General features: G+C 38.1%; 1 protein-coding gene across 1 annotated transcript in view; it reads left to right on the plus strand.

The window, feature by feature from the left end:
• The window catches only part of LOC122403219 (laminin subunit alpha-1), a 215,255-nt gene that overhangs the window by 30,929 nt on the left and 168,319 nt on the right, over positions 1–16,007 (plus strand). The window contains exon 4 of the mRNA XM_043406591.1: positions 263–570. Within this exon, the coding sequence (XP_043262526.1) occupies positions 263–570 (308 nt within the window). The remainder of the gene's footprint in view (positions 1–262; positions 571–16,007) is intronic.

Raw genomic sequence — 16,007 nt, forward strand, 5'->3', positions numbered from 1 at the left:
TTGCGCAAGATATCTGCATGTAGGTGTCGATGGGGAAAACGTTAATTATCTGCAATTGGTTAGTGTATGTAACAGTTCTATGTATTCTAGAATATTTGTTCTGCAACCTTTTCATTCAGAATTGTAATAAACGTATTAATAAGAACCACATACAAAATAGCAACTCTATTAAATTATCGAATATTTGCATTTGAGTGTTTTCTTAGGGAAGCTTAACGTTTCGGTTGTCACGAGAAATTAGAATGATTTCTTTTGATTCCAGGGCCGTCCGGGCAATATGGCGCGAGCAAAAACTTAAAAAACAGCGGCCTCTTTCCGTCGACTTTCAACGTCGCCGCGAAGGCAGACGTTTACGCAAACGCGACTTGCGGCGAGGAGGGACCGGAGACATTTTGCAAACCCTCCGAGTCATCAAGATGCGCGGTTTGTGACGCAAGGAGTCCCGATCCTGGCAAAAGGCATAACATTAGCAACATCTTGGACACGAATCCTAGCAGGTGGTGGCAGAGTCCCACGCTAGCCAGAGGAGAACACTACGAGTACATAACTATAGTTCTGGACCTCAAACAAGTGAGTCACTTTACTTCCACCGAGTCTCTTTCAGAGTTAAATGCGAAAAATTGAGATAAAATTTTTTTATTATTATTTAATTTACGAAATGTAAGAGAAAATATAAGAAATACTATATTTAGGGGTTGAGACAACCCTCTACGAAGCTTCCAATTCGTTAATTCTAAAAATATAAATTTGCATAAAGATTCACAGTCTAGTGAAGGCGAATTTTGTATTTGCCTCGCTTTTCGGGGGAAACAAGCCGAAGTTATAATATAGGTGGTGATATGTGTACAACTAACAAGTATGTAAATAGCGTGGATTCTCGATGGAATCGAGAGTGCGTGCGAAACCTTGTAACAGGAAACAAAAGTAAAGACAGTAACGAATTCTTTTCCGACCACGCCTTTCTTATCCCAGTCTTCCAAATCTCAACTATTCTTTCCCCTACACTAGTTTCAGAGGAAAATTTCAGCATTTAACCTGGAAATACCCTGAACTACTATATTTAGAATCATTGTATTTTGGGGGTTAAGACAACCCTCTATGAAGCTTCCATTTCATTAATTCTAAAAATATGAATTTCGCAGTCTAGTTTCAGAGGAAAGTTTCAGCATTTAAGCTGGAAATACCCTGTATGCCTATAGTAGTCTTAGGGCCCAAAGTGGAGAAAACGATCTTGTAAGGGCCGTCTAACAGAAATTTTGACAGAAGAAAGAACATCATCCAATCATTTACAAAAATGAAATAAATGTAAAGTCCAGTTTAGACGATAAAAATGAAATAAACGCAGTAAAATGTAGAATTCCGTGAGAAGATGGTTTCGTTGTTGGAGGGAGCGCTGGTATTCGAATTGATTTATCCTTCGAGGGCCCTTTGGAGGGCTAAACCGTAGTGGCCTTACATTATGTCGCCATTAAAGGGTCCGTGTAACGCGAAGAGTCCGGACCCTTTCCGAAAAATCGTAAAGTCTCCTTTTTCCCACTCGTTAAGTCTGGTTTCACGCATTGTGCTGGCTCTGGTTCGAATTTATCGTCCGTTGAGCCTTGCGGGCGGACGGAGCGGCGAAAAGGGACCGCGAAGAAGGGGGTCAGGAAAGAACGGAAACGACGAGGAAAAGAGAGGACCGAGGGACCTGATTACGCAAAACACAAGAGACTGGGATAGAGACGACGGGTTGGGGGAGGGGAGGATAGAGAAGGAGAATGGGTACTTTAGGCCCCTTTCTTGGAATTTCGCGTGCGGCGAACAGGTATACCCGAAGTGGGTCTCCAACAAATTGCGAACGCCGCCCGCGAAAAACGTTTTAACGAGCGTCGCGGCCCTTTTTCTGAAGGGTTGATAAATAATAAGGACGACGGAGTCCGGAGGACCGTCTCGAGGCCACGCGTCCTCGAGGAACTTTTCCGTTAATTGTGCCCTTCTACATTTAATAAGGCTAGTTAGCGGTGGTCGGTTAGCCACGCTTTTTTTTCTTTTCTGCGATTCAATTAGGCGACCCCGCGGCTCGCATTGTGCAGTTTGCTCTTGTTGGGATTGTAAAATATGTAGAACCGACCTCGTTAAAGACAAAGTTGTCCGACATCGTCGTAATTAACTGCTCCTACGCGATATTAAAGTTATTAAATTTTAAAGATTAAAAGGAATTGCTCGACTTTGCGTTGAAAAATATAAGGTTTATTTAATTCAAATAATATTTGTTGCTTCCATTCTGAACTGTAAAATTGCAAAATCAATTGTTTTCGTCGAAAAATAAATTGGTTTTCAAATAATTTCAGAGATACATATTTCGAAAACGCGTCGCGGCAGTCTCGAATTAATTGCACGATCGTGAAAGTAATTGTTTGTGGGAAAATTGATGTAAACAATTATGTCGGAAGCGTCTCGTCAACTTGGTGCTCCCACACAATATCTGCAGAGTAATTATTACGTTAATACGAGAGCAAAATCGAACGTTGGCGGGAGTATAATGGATACGTTAAGATAGACGAAATCTCGGCGTGTAATTAGGGAAGTCGAGGATGGGTCGAAGCCATGGTCTCTAATTGGATACTGATTACATGGTTATTCCTTACCGCGCAGAGATATCTTGGGCCAATAATCGCGACGCGCCCGTATCGCATGTAGAAAGTGATTTCTCGTTAATAATTAATTAAAAAGCCTCGTTGACGAACGATCTTACTACTACGGTGCTAGCAGATATCGCGTTGTTATTAACAATTGCATGTGTAGAAAAAAATACAACGGTGATTAATGAATTTTTCCACGCATCTGGCTGGAGCACCGTCCTAATTAAGCACATTTTTAATCGCGAATGTTGCAATGAAAAATGAACGTCGGATTATTTATGCGCGTAATAAAGAAAACTACCTCGGTAATGTTAATTTTTTCGTTCGATGGGCAACGTATCGCGTGTAAATTACTACGAATTGATTATACATTCGTCGGGATATTTTTAACTTCTTTTATGAAATTGTAGATATTCTAATGAAAGAGTTTGGTCCAAACAATTTATAAAAAATCAGATTTTTTCTCATTACTAAAACGTAAAATTTACCTTATCGTTTAATGAAACAGAATCGATATTCAAAATTAAAATATTGTTGAAGAAGTTCCCACGTTTGATTAGAGTGGCAAACTTTTGAATGCGCTCTAGGTCCTGTCAAGCCTGTTATAAAGTGGGCATGCACAGCGATTCATCATAATATTTTTAAACGATGGTCTAAGGGTATCGGGGGTGATTATGCTAATCGACGGATAAGCAAGCCGCGGAGGCCATATTTATGGTCCTCGTTAACGTTCATTGCGCTTATTAATTTTACGAGCGGTCAGCGTTTGTTCGTGATTGTTTTTTTTTTTCATATCGCGCGCCAACGTTGAATCGATATTGTATCACTTCGTTGTTACAGTCGTCGGGTATCATGCTAATCGTGTCTTAACGAGTTTAATATTTTGGGGCTCAGCCTTTAATTAACAGAACACAAATTGGAAGGAATGCTTTACTTAAATGAAAACATTTTAATTTACCGATAATTCACGCGCACGTTGATTAAAAATTATTGAGATTTCATTCTGATTTAAATAGGCATAGTTTAATTAATGATAGGTATATTTAAAATATTTTTCATTCTTATTTGCTCTTCGATGGAGATATAAAATTGTGAAATATAGTTCTATATAGAGTATAAATATTATAGTTCTTCTGCTGTCAAAATTTATTTTCTTCTCTTAATGCACAGTGTAATCTTTATTTGCACACTCTTTCTCGTATACGAATTATTTGTCACACGTTAGTATTTTGAGCTCTAATGTAAGTCTTTCTTATTTAAAAAACGCTTTACAACGAAATTCTTAAATGAAAATGTAAAAAAATTTGTTCTCAATGTAATGTAAGAAAGTGATTTAGCTTGAAGAAGCTGTCGAAACTCTACGTAATTTTCACCGATCGGTTTAAAAATTATTTATCCATCGCGGGGACTTGACGGTTCATGTTTGGCCTGCGTAGGTATTTTTCAAGACGCCATTTTCGCTTGATTAGCGTGTCTTTTAAGAGCGACGCTCGCGTCGTGACACCCTTTTCTTTTATAGAAGTAGCGACGAACGGCTCTTAATATATTTACAGTGTCGCGAAGCCTGCGAGCATTCCTCGCATTTCGTGCGAGTCGCTGGCTCATTTTAAATTTAACTTCTGTTTGCGCTACTGATTGGCATGACGAGACACCAGGGATCGGAGTCGACCGCCCACGCAACCACGAACGGCGAAATAAATTAATTTGTTCCTACCTAAAATGGTCATGGTGATGGACTACCTTTATCCTACCTCGCCTGGAGTAGAACACGTTGCACACTTGCTAGACGGATACAAATGGTTATCAAAATCTCCGTAAAGGAACCGTCGTTAATTTCGGTGACAGGGAAGCGTCCTGCCGTTCTTAATATACGAATCTTTTCACCGGTTCAGCCATATACACACCACCGATCAAAACTTTCGCAGCTGGCGAGCATTGCAAAATCATGTGTTGGACATTTCTTTATAATTAAAGGATAATAATGAGATGCTTAAAAGCAACGAAAAGACTCGAATCCATCGGAACGACCTTTCTTCAAATCTTAGACAATTTTTGCAAATATTATTAACTTTGAAAATTAAGTCGATATTATTATAATGTTTTCGTAAGCCAATGGAAACCGGATATTGAATTAAAAAACAGATCTTAGTTTGTTGGACATGGTAATAGGGGTTAAATATATAATAATTGTAATGGAACAATAATTATTTTACTAACTTTTATTAGCGATAACATTTTCGTTTTTTCTTGTGTATTACTTCTTTTTATAGGATACAGAAGGGTTGTCGTGTTGTATAGGTAAATTAAACACTTTATTTTATTTAGACTCTTGCACATGATATGCAGGGTGTTCGGTATTAATATGTCAAAAACTTGAGAATTTTAGAGACCAAAATAACGATACTTACAAATAATTCAATCTATTGCATAATATGCACAAAAATTTACGAACCGTACTAATATTAAATTTCACAAGACATTCTGCGAATAGATGTGGTTATACGAAACTTATAATTGTTCGAATTTAAACATTTATACATATATTAAGGGTATTGAATATCTACATGTAATATTTTACATACTATCATTCTGCAAAAGTACACTTTAAATCGAAGTCGGGACAATTCGTGTCCTTCCCTCATAAAACAATACTAATTACATTCGTGTAGTACTTAAATTTCTGTGTTCTAACAAGGATGTTTCCTGCGAATAAATAAATAATAGCATCGAAGGGACTGAAATGTCGGTAAAAATAAGAAGGTGAAAGGAAAGGTAGCGGATGGGGAATCAATTTCAGGGGTAACGTAAAGATCAGCGGTCGGAACGAGGAACTTGTAACCCTTCGGTAGGGTCGGAGGTGTCTCAGCGGCAAAGTCGAAAGTGAAAAGAGGCACCGAGTGGCACTCGACCGAGGTCGACGCGAACGCCCTACGAAATCTTTTATTGTTCACGGATTAACGAGTCGAGTTGCGGTTGTTCGAGGTCCTCGAACCTGCCACGTCGACTCGAAACCACTGAATGAATCATCTCCTACGGCCGTCGAGAAGAATGGAGGAAGACGAAGTCGCGTAAATAATACCCCGTGGGGTGGAAGATCGCTTCTCGAGCAGGGGGCAGCTCGTTGCTCGTTTTTCGAGTCGACTCCATCGCATTACGGCACAGAGGATGATGGAGCCAGTAACACGAGCGAGCCTTCCTTTATCGGGGGCCCACAATCGCGGACCTCGTGCGAACCTTGAACAGAAATGTTTGAATGAAAGCTGCGGCATTCGGGGCCATTGTTACCTGGCCAACCGGATTGTTATGCCTGCGGATCAGGATAATTGTCGGATCGTTCCAATCTTAAAATACTTAAACGCGATACTGGACTCAAGTTTGTCAGAGCACACAAATTTCTTTGATTATTTTTTTAACAGCGATCGAAACGACAAACTTTCTTAAAGTTTACATTGGGATTGTTAATTTTATATTAGGGTTTTTATTTTAGATGACTCACAGATTATGTATTAGAAATTACTTTATCACTTCGACAACGGCTCACACTTCTCTTCTAGAACATTCCTCATAGCACGGTCCATGTTTATACGTACATATATGTATAATACATACATACATGCATACTTACCTACCTACATGCATACATGCGAACATACAGTGACTCGCATTAATATTCGTACACCATGCTGTGTGTCAGATTATTGCTCTATATATTTGTTTACAATAGTGTTATTGAATTGTTTTTTTCGTAATATATTAAAACACTTATTGTAGTTAGTAGAAACGTAAACTTTATTTATTTCACACACATAGTTTTTTGCAAAATAAGTGATAAAGTCAAGAATGTCGAAATTTAACATCGCAAAAATATTCGGATACAACAGTTTACTGGCTGTAGTAAGTCGTTGGATCCAGTCGGTTATTTTGCTAGTGTACATTGTTTGTAAACATAACGTCTAGCGTGCATCCAAGAATCAGTACTGTTATTGACTTCGTTAGTAGTAGACGTATTATTAGTGAATATGGGACGAAAAGGCAAAAATACATTCTTTGAAATTCGATCACTGGTTATTTACCACAAAAAAAAGGGAAAATCATATCGAGAAATAGCCAAATTGCTAAATGTAAGCAAGAGTACTGTAGCAGATATTGTACACAGGTATATTCATGAAGATCGAATCGATTCAATTCGGCCAACGGGACGTCCAAAATTATTAGATTCTCGCGAAGAACGCAAGATTGTTAGAAAAATAAAGAATGATCCTAAAGAAAGTGCTATAAAACTAGCTGCCGAATTATTCCAAGAATCTGGAAAGAAAGTGCATTCCGACACAGTGCGTCGGGTATTAAAGAACCATGAATACAACGGCAGGGTTCCACCAAGAAAACCATACATAAACGAAGTGAATCGTAAGAAACGATTAAATTTTGCTAAAGACTACGTTTCTAAAGACCAAACATGGTGGAACAATGTAATATTTGCGGATGAAAGCAAATTTAATCTTTTTGGGTCAGATGGACGAAGAACGATATGGCGTAAAGTCAACGAAGAATTGAAATTAAAAAATTTGAGAGCAACAGTGAAACACGGCGGCAGCAGTGTAATGGTGTGGGGGTTGCATCTCAACTGCAGGTGTTGGTGAACTAGTTTTTATCGACGGCATTTTAGATAAGATGAAATATTTAGACTTATTGAAACAAAATTTTATCAAAAGTGCTGTTAATATGAACATACGCAATAGTTTTAAGTTTTATCAGGACAACGATCCTAAGCACAAATCGAGAATCGTACAGGAATACTTACTATAACTGTCCTAAAGTGTTACACCCTCCGCCTCAACCGCCAGATTTAAATCCTATTGAGAATTTATGGGATCAATTGGATCGTAAAATTCGAACAACACCCATAAAAACAATAAAAGAATTAAAAGAACGTTTATTACAAGAATGGAAATGTATAACACAGGTATATTTAAATAAAATTATATCCAATATGCCCAAACGATTACAGGAAATAATAAGACAAAAGGGTCAACCTACGAAATATTAATACTGTTAAAAAAATATGTATATTTTATATAAAATTGATGTAAGTTATTCACTGTCCAAATATTTTTGCGATGTTAAATGTCGACATTCTTGACTTTATCACTTATTTTGCAAAAAACTATGTGTGTGAAATAAATAAAGTTTATGTTTCTACTAACTACAATAAGTGTTTTAATATATTACGAAAAAAACAATTCAATAACACTATTGTAAACAAATATATAGAGCAATAATCTCGCACACAGCATGGTGTCCGAATATTAATGCGAGTCACTGTACATGGTAGATATATTTGTCTCAAGACAATAGATGTCACGCGTCTATTTATTTCGTACATTTTAACGTAGATCGCGTACTACCTTATCGATTTTCAGTTATTCTTAACAGGGATTGTAGTGAAAGAAATTATAAATTTTCTAACGTTGTGAAACCAAATTATTAATATTATTGAATAGTACAATTTAACGAGCAGTGGCCTTATACAGCTAGAACAGATCAACAATACAATATCCCTCAGCCATTCGTAGGACTCGTTGCTGATTCCTTTTGAGGCTGGCTAGAGGTGTATTAAAAAGATCACACGAATTTCTTTAATTATTTTTTTAACAGCGATCAAAACGACAAACTTGCTTAAAGTTTACATTGCGCTGTGAAACCAAATTATTAGTATTATTGAATAATACAATTTAACGAATACATAATGCCCTTTTTATAAACTTATACAGCTAGAACAGACACGTAAATACAAAATAACTCAACAATACAATATTTCTCAGCCATTTGTAAGACTCGTTTCTAATTTTGAGGCTGACTAGCATTAAATGCATTAAAAAGATCTATTTAATTCATATGTGTATTATGTAATGCAGATATACAGTGAGTGTAAAAAGTATTCGTACACTAGTCAATTTGAACAAAAACTTTGCAGAACTTTGTTTATTACAAAAGTATGTTAACAAAAACATGCATACATATTCATAGAAATCTCTGGAACAAATCTCATTAACAACAAATTATTTATTTATATTTATTATGAAAATATTAACAAATTTCCAGAAATTGGCGTGAAATATACGTGTAATAAGTATTCGTACACTTCTAATTTTACAACAAAAACTATAAATTTTAGTACATAAACGTAACAAAAATCAGTCTATTTGCTATTTTAGTATCTAGTGGGATTTCCTTTAGATTGTATAATCGCTTTAAGCCTTTGCGGCATTGAATATACTAATTTTTTGGTTATAGTACTAGAAATTTTGTTCAATTTCTCTAAAAGTGCATTTTTTAAATCTTGTTTCGAAGAAATGTGATGGTCTCGAATTTTTTCTTCAAGATGACTCCATAAGTGCTCTATCACATTTATGTCTGGAGACTATGGAGGGATTTTTAATTGCTGCGGCACATTATGTAGGATCCAGTGACGTGTATTATAAGCATTATGCTTTGGATCATTATCTTGCAAAAATATATAATTGCCCTGTAACTGCATTTTATTTGCACTAACCTGAAGATGCTCTTTTAGAATATCGGTGTACATTTTGTGATCCATGATACCATCGATAAAATGGAGGGATCCAACCCCGCTCGCACTCATAGAGCCCCAAACTGTGACTGATCCTCCTCCATGCTTTACGGTCGGCTTCAAATTTCTTTTTTCGTACTCAGTATTTTTTTTCCGCCATACTGTAAATCGTCCATCTGACCCAAATATGTTAAATTTACTCTCATCAGTAAATATAATACGGTTCCAGTGCTCCATAGGAACATTAACGTACTCTTTCGCGAATTGCAATCGTTTCTTTCTATTAATTACATTTACGAAATATTTCTTACGAGCTACTCTGCCGTAATATCCTCTATTCCGTAAAAAATTACGCACTGTGCTACTGCATACATTAATGTCCAGATCATTTTTAAGTTCAGCTGTGATTTTCACCGCACTTATCTTTGGATTTTGCTTTATTTTTCGAATTATCCATCGACCGGTATACTCATTTATTATTCGTTTACGTCCGTTTCTTGGATTATTTTTTCAGTTTTTCGATCGCCATATCTGTCAATGATTCCTTGAATCATGGACCTCGGTCTATTTAAAACTTTAGAAATTTCACTCAGTGTTTTACACTTATTATGTAAATTTATAACAATTTTCCTTTCTTCTTCAGAGGTTTCCTTGCGTTTCCGTCCATTTTACTGATAATTTCGTTGATAATGTTTGAATTCAGGATACTACCTATACCGACAGCGTCTCCAGACATACTGATGCTAAGTATGTTTATATATCATGAATTATCTTGTAATCGTTCTATGTAGAATGTTACGAATCAAAGACTGTACGAATACTTATTACACGTATATTTCATGCCAATTTCTGGAAATTTGTTAATATTTTCATAATAAATATAAATAAATAATTTGTTGTTAATGACATTTGTTCTAGAGATTTCTAGGTATATGTATGTATGTTTTTGTTAACATACTTTTGTAATAAACAAAGTTCTGCAAAGTTTTTGTTCAAATTGACTAGTGTACGAATACTTTTTACACTCACTGTATACTGTATTTCGATTTGTATTATAAACAAGAAATTAATGGAGTCTACGATATACGAACGTACGATTCGGAAATGAATAATATTCGAATCCAGAACGTTTCGAAACACCGAGTATTTCAAATTGGTGTCGAAAAGGGAGTTTCGTTAGTAGTTTACGCAAGCCCAAACTGCAATCAGCACGGTTTTTATTTGTCCATTAATAAAAGGAAAGTGCTTCCTGGTGGACGGAGAGTTCGTGTGACCAAAGTATGCCGGATGATCCGTCAGAAGAAGACTTTTTTACCGGTGGAAACGGTTCGAAAGCCCGTGCGGCGGTACTTTGATTTTTGTCGGTGCGCGGACGCCGTGGCACGTTACGAATTTAACTCGTAATTCAATTCCCACGGCCACTGGCGATAATTACAGACCGCGCTGCGCAGGACCTCTCGCGTACCGCCATATTTTTTGCTTTTTCACCGCGGCGAACAGGTGATTCTCCGCGCGCACCGTAAGCGAATGCCTCTTTTCTTTCTACTTTCTTTCTGTTAGGGCTTTCTTATTCGTTAAGAGTTCCTGTCCCACTGTACCCCCGGCTCTCCGGGGCTCCGGCGCAGAAACGACGTGAATTATTATCTCGGGGCCGCGGTCGAACCGAGCCAGACCTCGTTATTAAGATATTTCGGTGCCCCGTGATATTATGCCTGGCCTCTGCAGTTCCCGACGAGAAAAGGAAACGACGTTTGTAAACAGGGTGATTTTGTCAAAGATAGGAAACAGACGGAGTGTCCTGGGACCATTGATTTCGAAATTTCAAACACAGCTCTTACGCGACTTCCGTTTCTTCGCAATTCGAAACTGTTCTGTTTATTTTCCTATTTATTTACTCTGGTTTGAAAAATATGAGATTTAAAATTAATGAAATTGTTTTGTTAATTACAAATTATAAAATCGTGAATTTGCTAAAATAATGGGGCTGAAAATATTAAGTTTACATACGTTTGACTCTGTTCAGTGTGATTTGATAGTTTCCAGCAATAGTCTGCTAAAGTTTTCCTTATCACATATGGATGATTGGATTTTCCACTATGGAACTAGAACAATTCATTCTCAAATTGAGATGTTACAGGAATAAGTACTAAGTATTATATTACAGTTAGTGTCAAAAGTATTCGTACAGTATGTACTTCGTTGTAGCAAGAACATAACTTTGTTTATTAAGGACAATGAATGGAAAAGGCACACATATTCCTGAATGGCTGCAGAACAATTTTCAATAAAAAAAAAAAGTATCAATATTCAGAAACAGTACAATTGTAATTTACTAGAAAAACTAATGAATTGTAATATGTGAAGTATAACGAAACTCTAGATTTATAAGTGTGTTAGTATTTTGTGAGGCGTTCTTTCGATTTCCTTCCTGTGTGATTTTGTTCCTGTGACCCATAATCGTAAATCTCACTTGTGTCGATGAAATAGAGCAGGTAATCGATCGCCACCTGCTGGATCACCTATTGATCATCAGTCTGTAACGTAATGTAACACGCTTCGTACAGCTAATCAGTTTGTCCGTAACTCGTTAAAAATAAAACATATTTGTGGAATAAAATCTCAACAGACACAACCGTGCTTAACGCGATACGCAGTCCAATTATTTTTCGTTTCGATTCGACATCGCGATTATTGAAGCGTAGTGTCGAAGAGGTCAAGAATCTGGCAGAAGCCCGACACGAAACTCCAACCGAAGGACGCCAGATTCAATTACCCGGGACTTTCACAAAAATTTGTCGAGTTCCCGAGCAGTACCAAAGGTTCTCGAAGCGGGGGCTTACCGGCCACCATAACAACCGTCCAATTAGCGTCTCCGAAAGCGCTATAAATTCCTGTTCGATGACCGAGCATTCGTTTTCGTAATAACCTGAGAAGAGACGGGCTGGCCGGGAAGTGGCACGCCACCCACTTTGGACATCGTCGATCGCGAGGGAGAACTTTTTAAGCCCCGCGAGCCCCAAGGAAACTCACGTTGGACCCGGTGTCGTGACCGGTCGCGTCGAAATGTGAGAAAATCGAGGGCGAGAACAGGCTGACCGATAAATCAACGGGAACCTTCTGGGTTCAGGGAGACACGGTAGCGGCGATAAAGGGAACTTTTCGAGTGAAATATACCGGCCGATGCGCTCGAACCATTCCGCGTCTAAATATAATTCGAGGCTACGCTGATTTATAATGGATATTAGGATTGTTTATGTGGAATAAACGGTTCCGTGGAAATGGGCACCGTTACCTACGGAGAGGGTCGTGACTTGCCTCCGCGCGAAAATGGAGGGCGCGAACCGGTACGTATCGCTAGAGAGGCCCGATCTTCGCGAATTGTCCAGAGCCATCGTTCGCTCGTAAGTATTTACTCATCATCGAATCGTCGATAAAAGTCGCGAATTCGTACGATCCCGTGATCGAGCGTAACTCTGTACCGTTCGACGAGCAGAGTGAACGGGATACTTGGAATCAGGGCCGTGTTTAGCCTCTGCTAGTCGCCATTGCTCCCAATCGGGGCCCCACGAAACGAGAAAAAATGACTTAGATTATTGTGTATAGAAATATGGACGCTAGTTTTATAGAGTCGGTTCAGAGACCTCGTAATTTGCTTTGAATGCCACGAGTGGAACGCTAGACGCGACAGTACCGTTGTTGAAGGAATTGATCTAGCAATTTCCAGGGTCCCTCCATATTTAACGCGATCTCTTCCTGCTGGGTCGTGCATATACAACACGGTCGGGCGACTTCACGGCAATTAAGCCCATACCGCACCGCACAGCTTCTGGTTATTTTTAAACTGAACTCACCCAACGGGTGCAAGGGAGGACGAGCGGTGCACGTGCACACGACGGGGGGAAGTAAACGTTCCGTTGCATTAAATAATTGCATTCGGAGGAGGCGAACGCGCGACGTCACGAAGCGATTATTTCACCTGACGTTCGGTGCCTGTTCCTCGGGCTTTCGCCCTTTAATCGCCACGAAGCGAACGTGTCCGGGGCGCTTTGTTTTCCGACAACATTCCATCGGTGACTTCATAACTTCAACATTCCGCCAACAATTTCAGAATGTCTTCATTCGAGACTCTGTTCGGAGAAGCACAATACCAAGGTAACCGAGTAATTGGACGCTGCCATAGTTTTTTCGACGCGCTAATAACCAATCGGAGAAATACTCTTTTTTCGTTAATAGAAACCTTCAATTATCATGGCCGTCGTATTGGCCCCTGTTCGAGATAACATTTGCATTCGGTAGTGTTTTATAAATTAGGCATTTATTAATAAGCACAATTGTTCGACGCATTGAAATGTTTGAATTTATTATCAAAATTAAATTTCTGTCATCGATAATGGACATTATGGCCGAAAACGATTTAACTGTTTCTAGTGTTTAGTTAATAATCAAAGTCATTTAATTATAAGGTTTAATTTTTTATTAAAAAATTGTATGACTACATTACCCATGGTTGTGTTTATTAAAAATCGAAAACAAATTTTAAAGAAAAATTGACAGGGGGTTGAAATTTTTGGATGAAATTAAGATTTCAAATCATTCTAAAAAAATTATTTTTAGCTGCAGTGGTCAACTACAATCATTTTTGGTAAATATACATACCCCCGAAATCCTACGCACTTTCGAGAAAAAAATTCGAGTAGGTGCCTAAATTTTTCGGCAAAATTCAAAAGTTTCAAATCGTTCTAAAAAAATTATTTTTATTTGTCGGGGTCAATTACAATCATTTTTGGCGAATACACTTTCGAGAAAAAAATTCTTTACCAAAAATCTAATGTGAGGACAGAAATGCTTCCCTGAAATTTCATGCGAATCTTTAAAATGTCATAACTCCTGAACGGATTGGACGATTTTAATGTTTCAAAATGCAAACAACGCGCGTTTTAGTGAAAAATATGTTGAAATCCCAAGAATATTCGAAAAGTTGTTCCTTACCCCCGTAAACTAAGAAAAACCCCATAAAAATGGTTTAATTTTCAAACGACCGCAACTCCTATAATAGTAAATATATTTCAATGAAATTTTGGAGAGAACTAGAACTCATGGGTATCTACAAAGAAAGTACTAAACAACTTTTCCGTAGCACGTCAAACAAATTTATTAAAAATGAAAAACGGATTTTTAAGAAAAAAAGACAGGGTGGGTGCTGAAATTTTTCGGCGAAAATAAAAAGTTCCAAATCATTCTGAAAAAAATATTTTCGGCTCCGGGAGTTAATTAGAATCATTTTTAATATATAATGTGTGACTAAAAATATTTCTGTAATTTCATTTTCTGTCTCACTTCCTCTTATGTTCATTTCTGTAACCTGTTGGTGATGGGCTGAAAAAATATATTGTTATCACTTTATATGTAGGTATAGTCCAATTATCCAACATATTTGAATTTCCTTCATTGCCTCAGTCCCAAGTATGCCAGATAATTGGAATTTTATAGTAATAGATGTCGCGATTAGTCTGCTTAGTTTGCATTACATGTTTCTACAATTTGTATATTGTTTGTACTCTTTATATTATCCCTATCGGTTTTGTAACTGAGCATTAATAACTTACTAATATTTAAAAAAAACTACTTCGTAAATAGAAGTAATAAATGGAAAGAATTCACAAGAAACAAGTTTCTTTTCATTTATTAGCGAACCACCATTATAGTGTACAAGTATGAGCGTGGAGTAACTGTACTATATTGTTTGTTTTCCGTGCGATTTGATGCACGAGTGTTTGAAAAGGGGTTGCACGAGGAAGGAAGGGCAAAGGGCTGAGAAAGAATAAACGCAGTACGAACCGGACCGTTTATGGAGGCGGCCTTATGTCGCGCCGCAGGTATAGTGGAGCAGGTATTTACCTGTGCAGGTTGTACACGGTACCTGCATACTTTCGGCTCCTCCGGCACCGAGCCAATCGTACGTACAAGTATTCGCGGCGTGGTTCCTTAAGCAAAGAAACGGTACGAGAAAAAAAAGTAAACGTTCTGCGATCCATGAGAGAGACCCCTCAGAGGGTTCCCTTCCTTCCGAGATGCTGATTCGAGTCTAGAGATCGATTGGGGCTTCGAGGTAAATCCTCATCGAGACTCCGTTTGATTTTACGCGAGAAATTAACTTTCGATCGACCTGCTTTTCACTCTGTTTGAATTCAGACGAGGGGGTGGATTTTTAAAATTCAACGAAGATACATACGAATTTTTACTGTAATCCAAATCAATTCTATGTGAAATTTTCTACTGCAGACGAATTGAAATCTGTTGGATGCAGGGTGTAAAGAATACAATAAGTAAACAATTTCGGTAGTTTAATTTTGAATTGCAAAACGAGGGACGCAATTATTGTATTATAGAAACGGAAGGTGGAACGATGACTTTCTTAATGGCCGCCAGGCTGGCTGGTCGACGATTCACAGGAGAATTCTCGAGTAAGCAAATCGAGCTGTAAAATCGACGGTCTTGGACCACCCAAAGCATTCGATAATACGTTTCTTCGGACTTTCTTGGATGATGAAGGCGATTCCACTCGTAACGAGCAATCGTGCCCCGAAACCGCTTGAACGTATCGGAGCTATGTATACACGCGTTCGTACCACAAAGCTATCAGCCATCCTTCTGTGGCGGCCAAGGCACCACATACGCCTTAGCCGTTCGAAGCCGCTACAATGTATGGTTGCACACGAGACGATGGTTGCACACGAGACGACCAGAGCCGCGTGAGCCGAAAAGCCGTTGTCGTCGTCTCTGACCGTCTTTTGTTTTTGAAGGCCTCTTGGTAC

Source organism: Colletes gigas, unplaced genomic scaffold, assembly GCF_013123115.1.
Source record: "Colletes gigas isolate AHSC1104 unplaced genomic scaffold, ASM1312311v1 Colletes_gigas_Sc00047, whole genome shotgun sequence".
Lineage (NCBI taxonomy): Eukaryota > Metazoa > Arthropoda > Insecta > Hymenoptera > Colletidae > Colletes > Colletes gigas.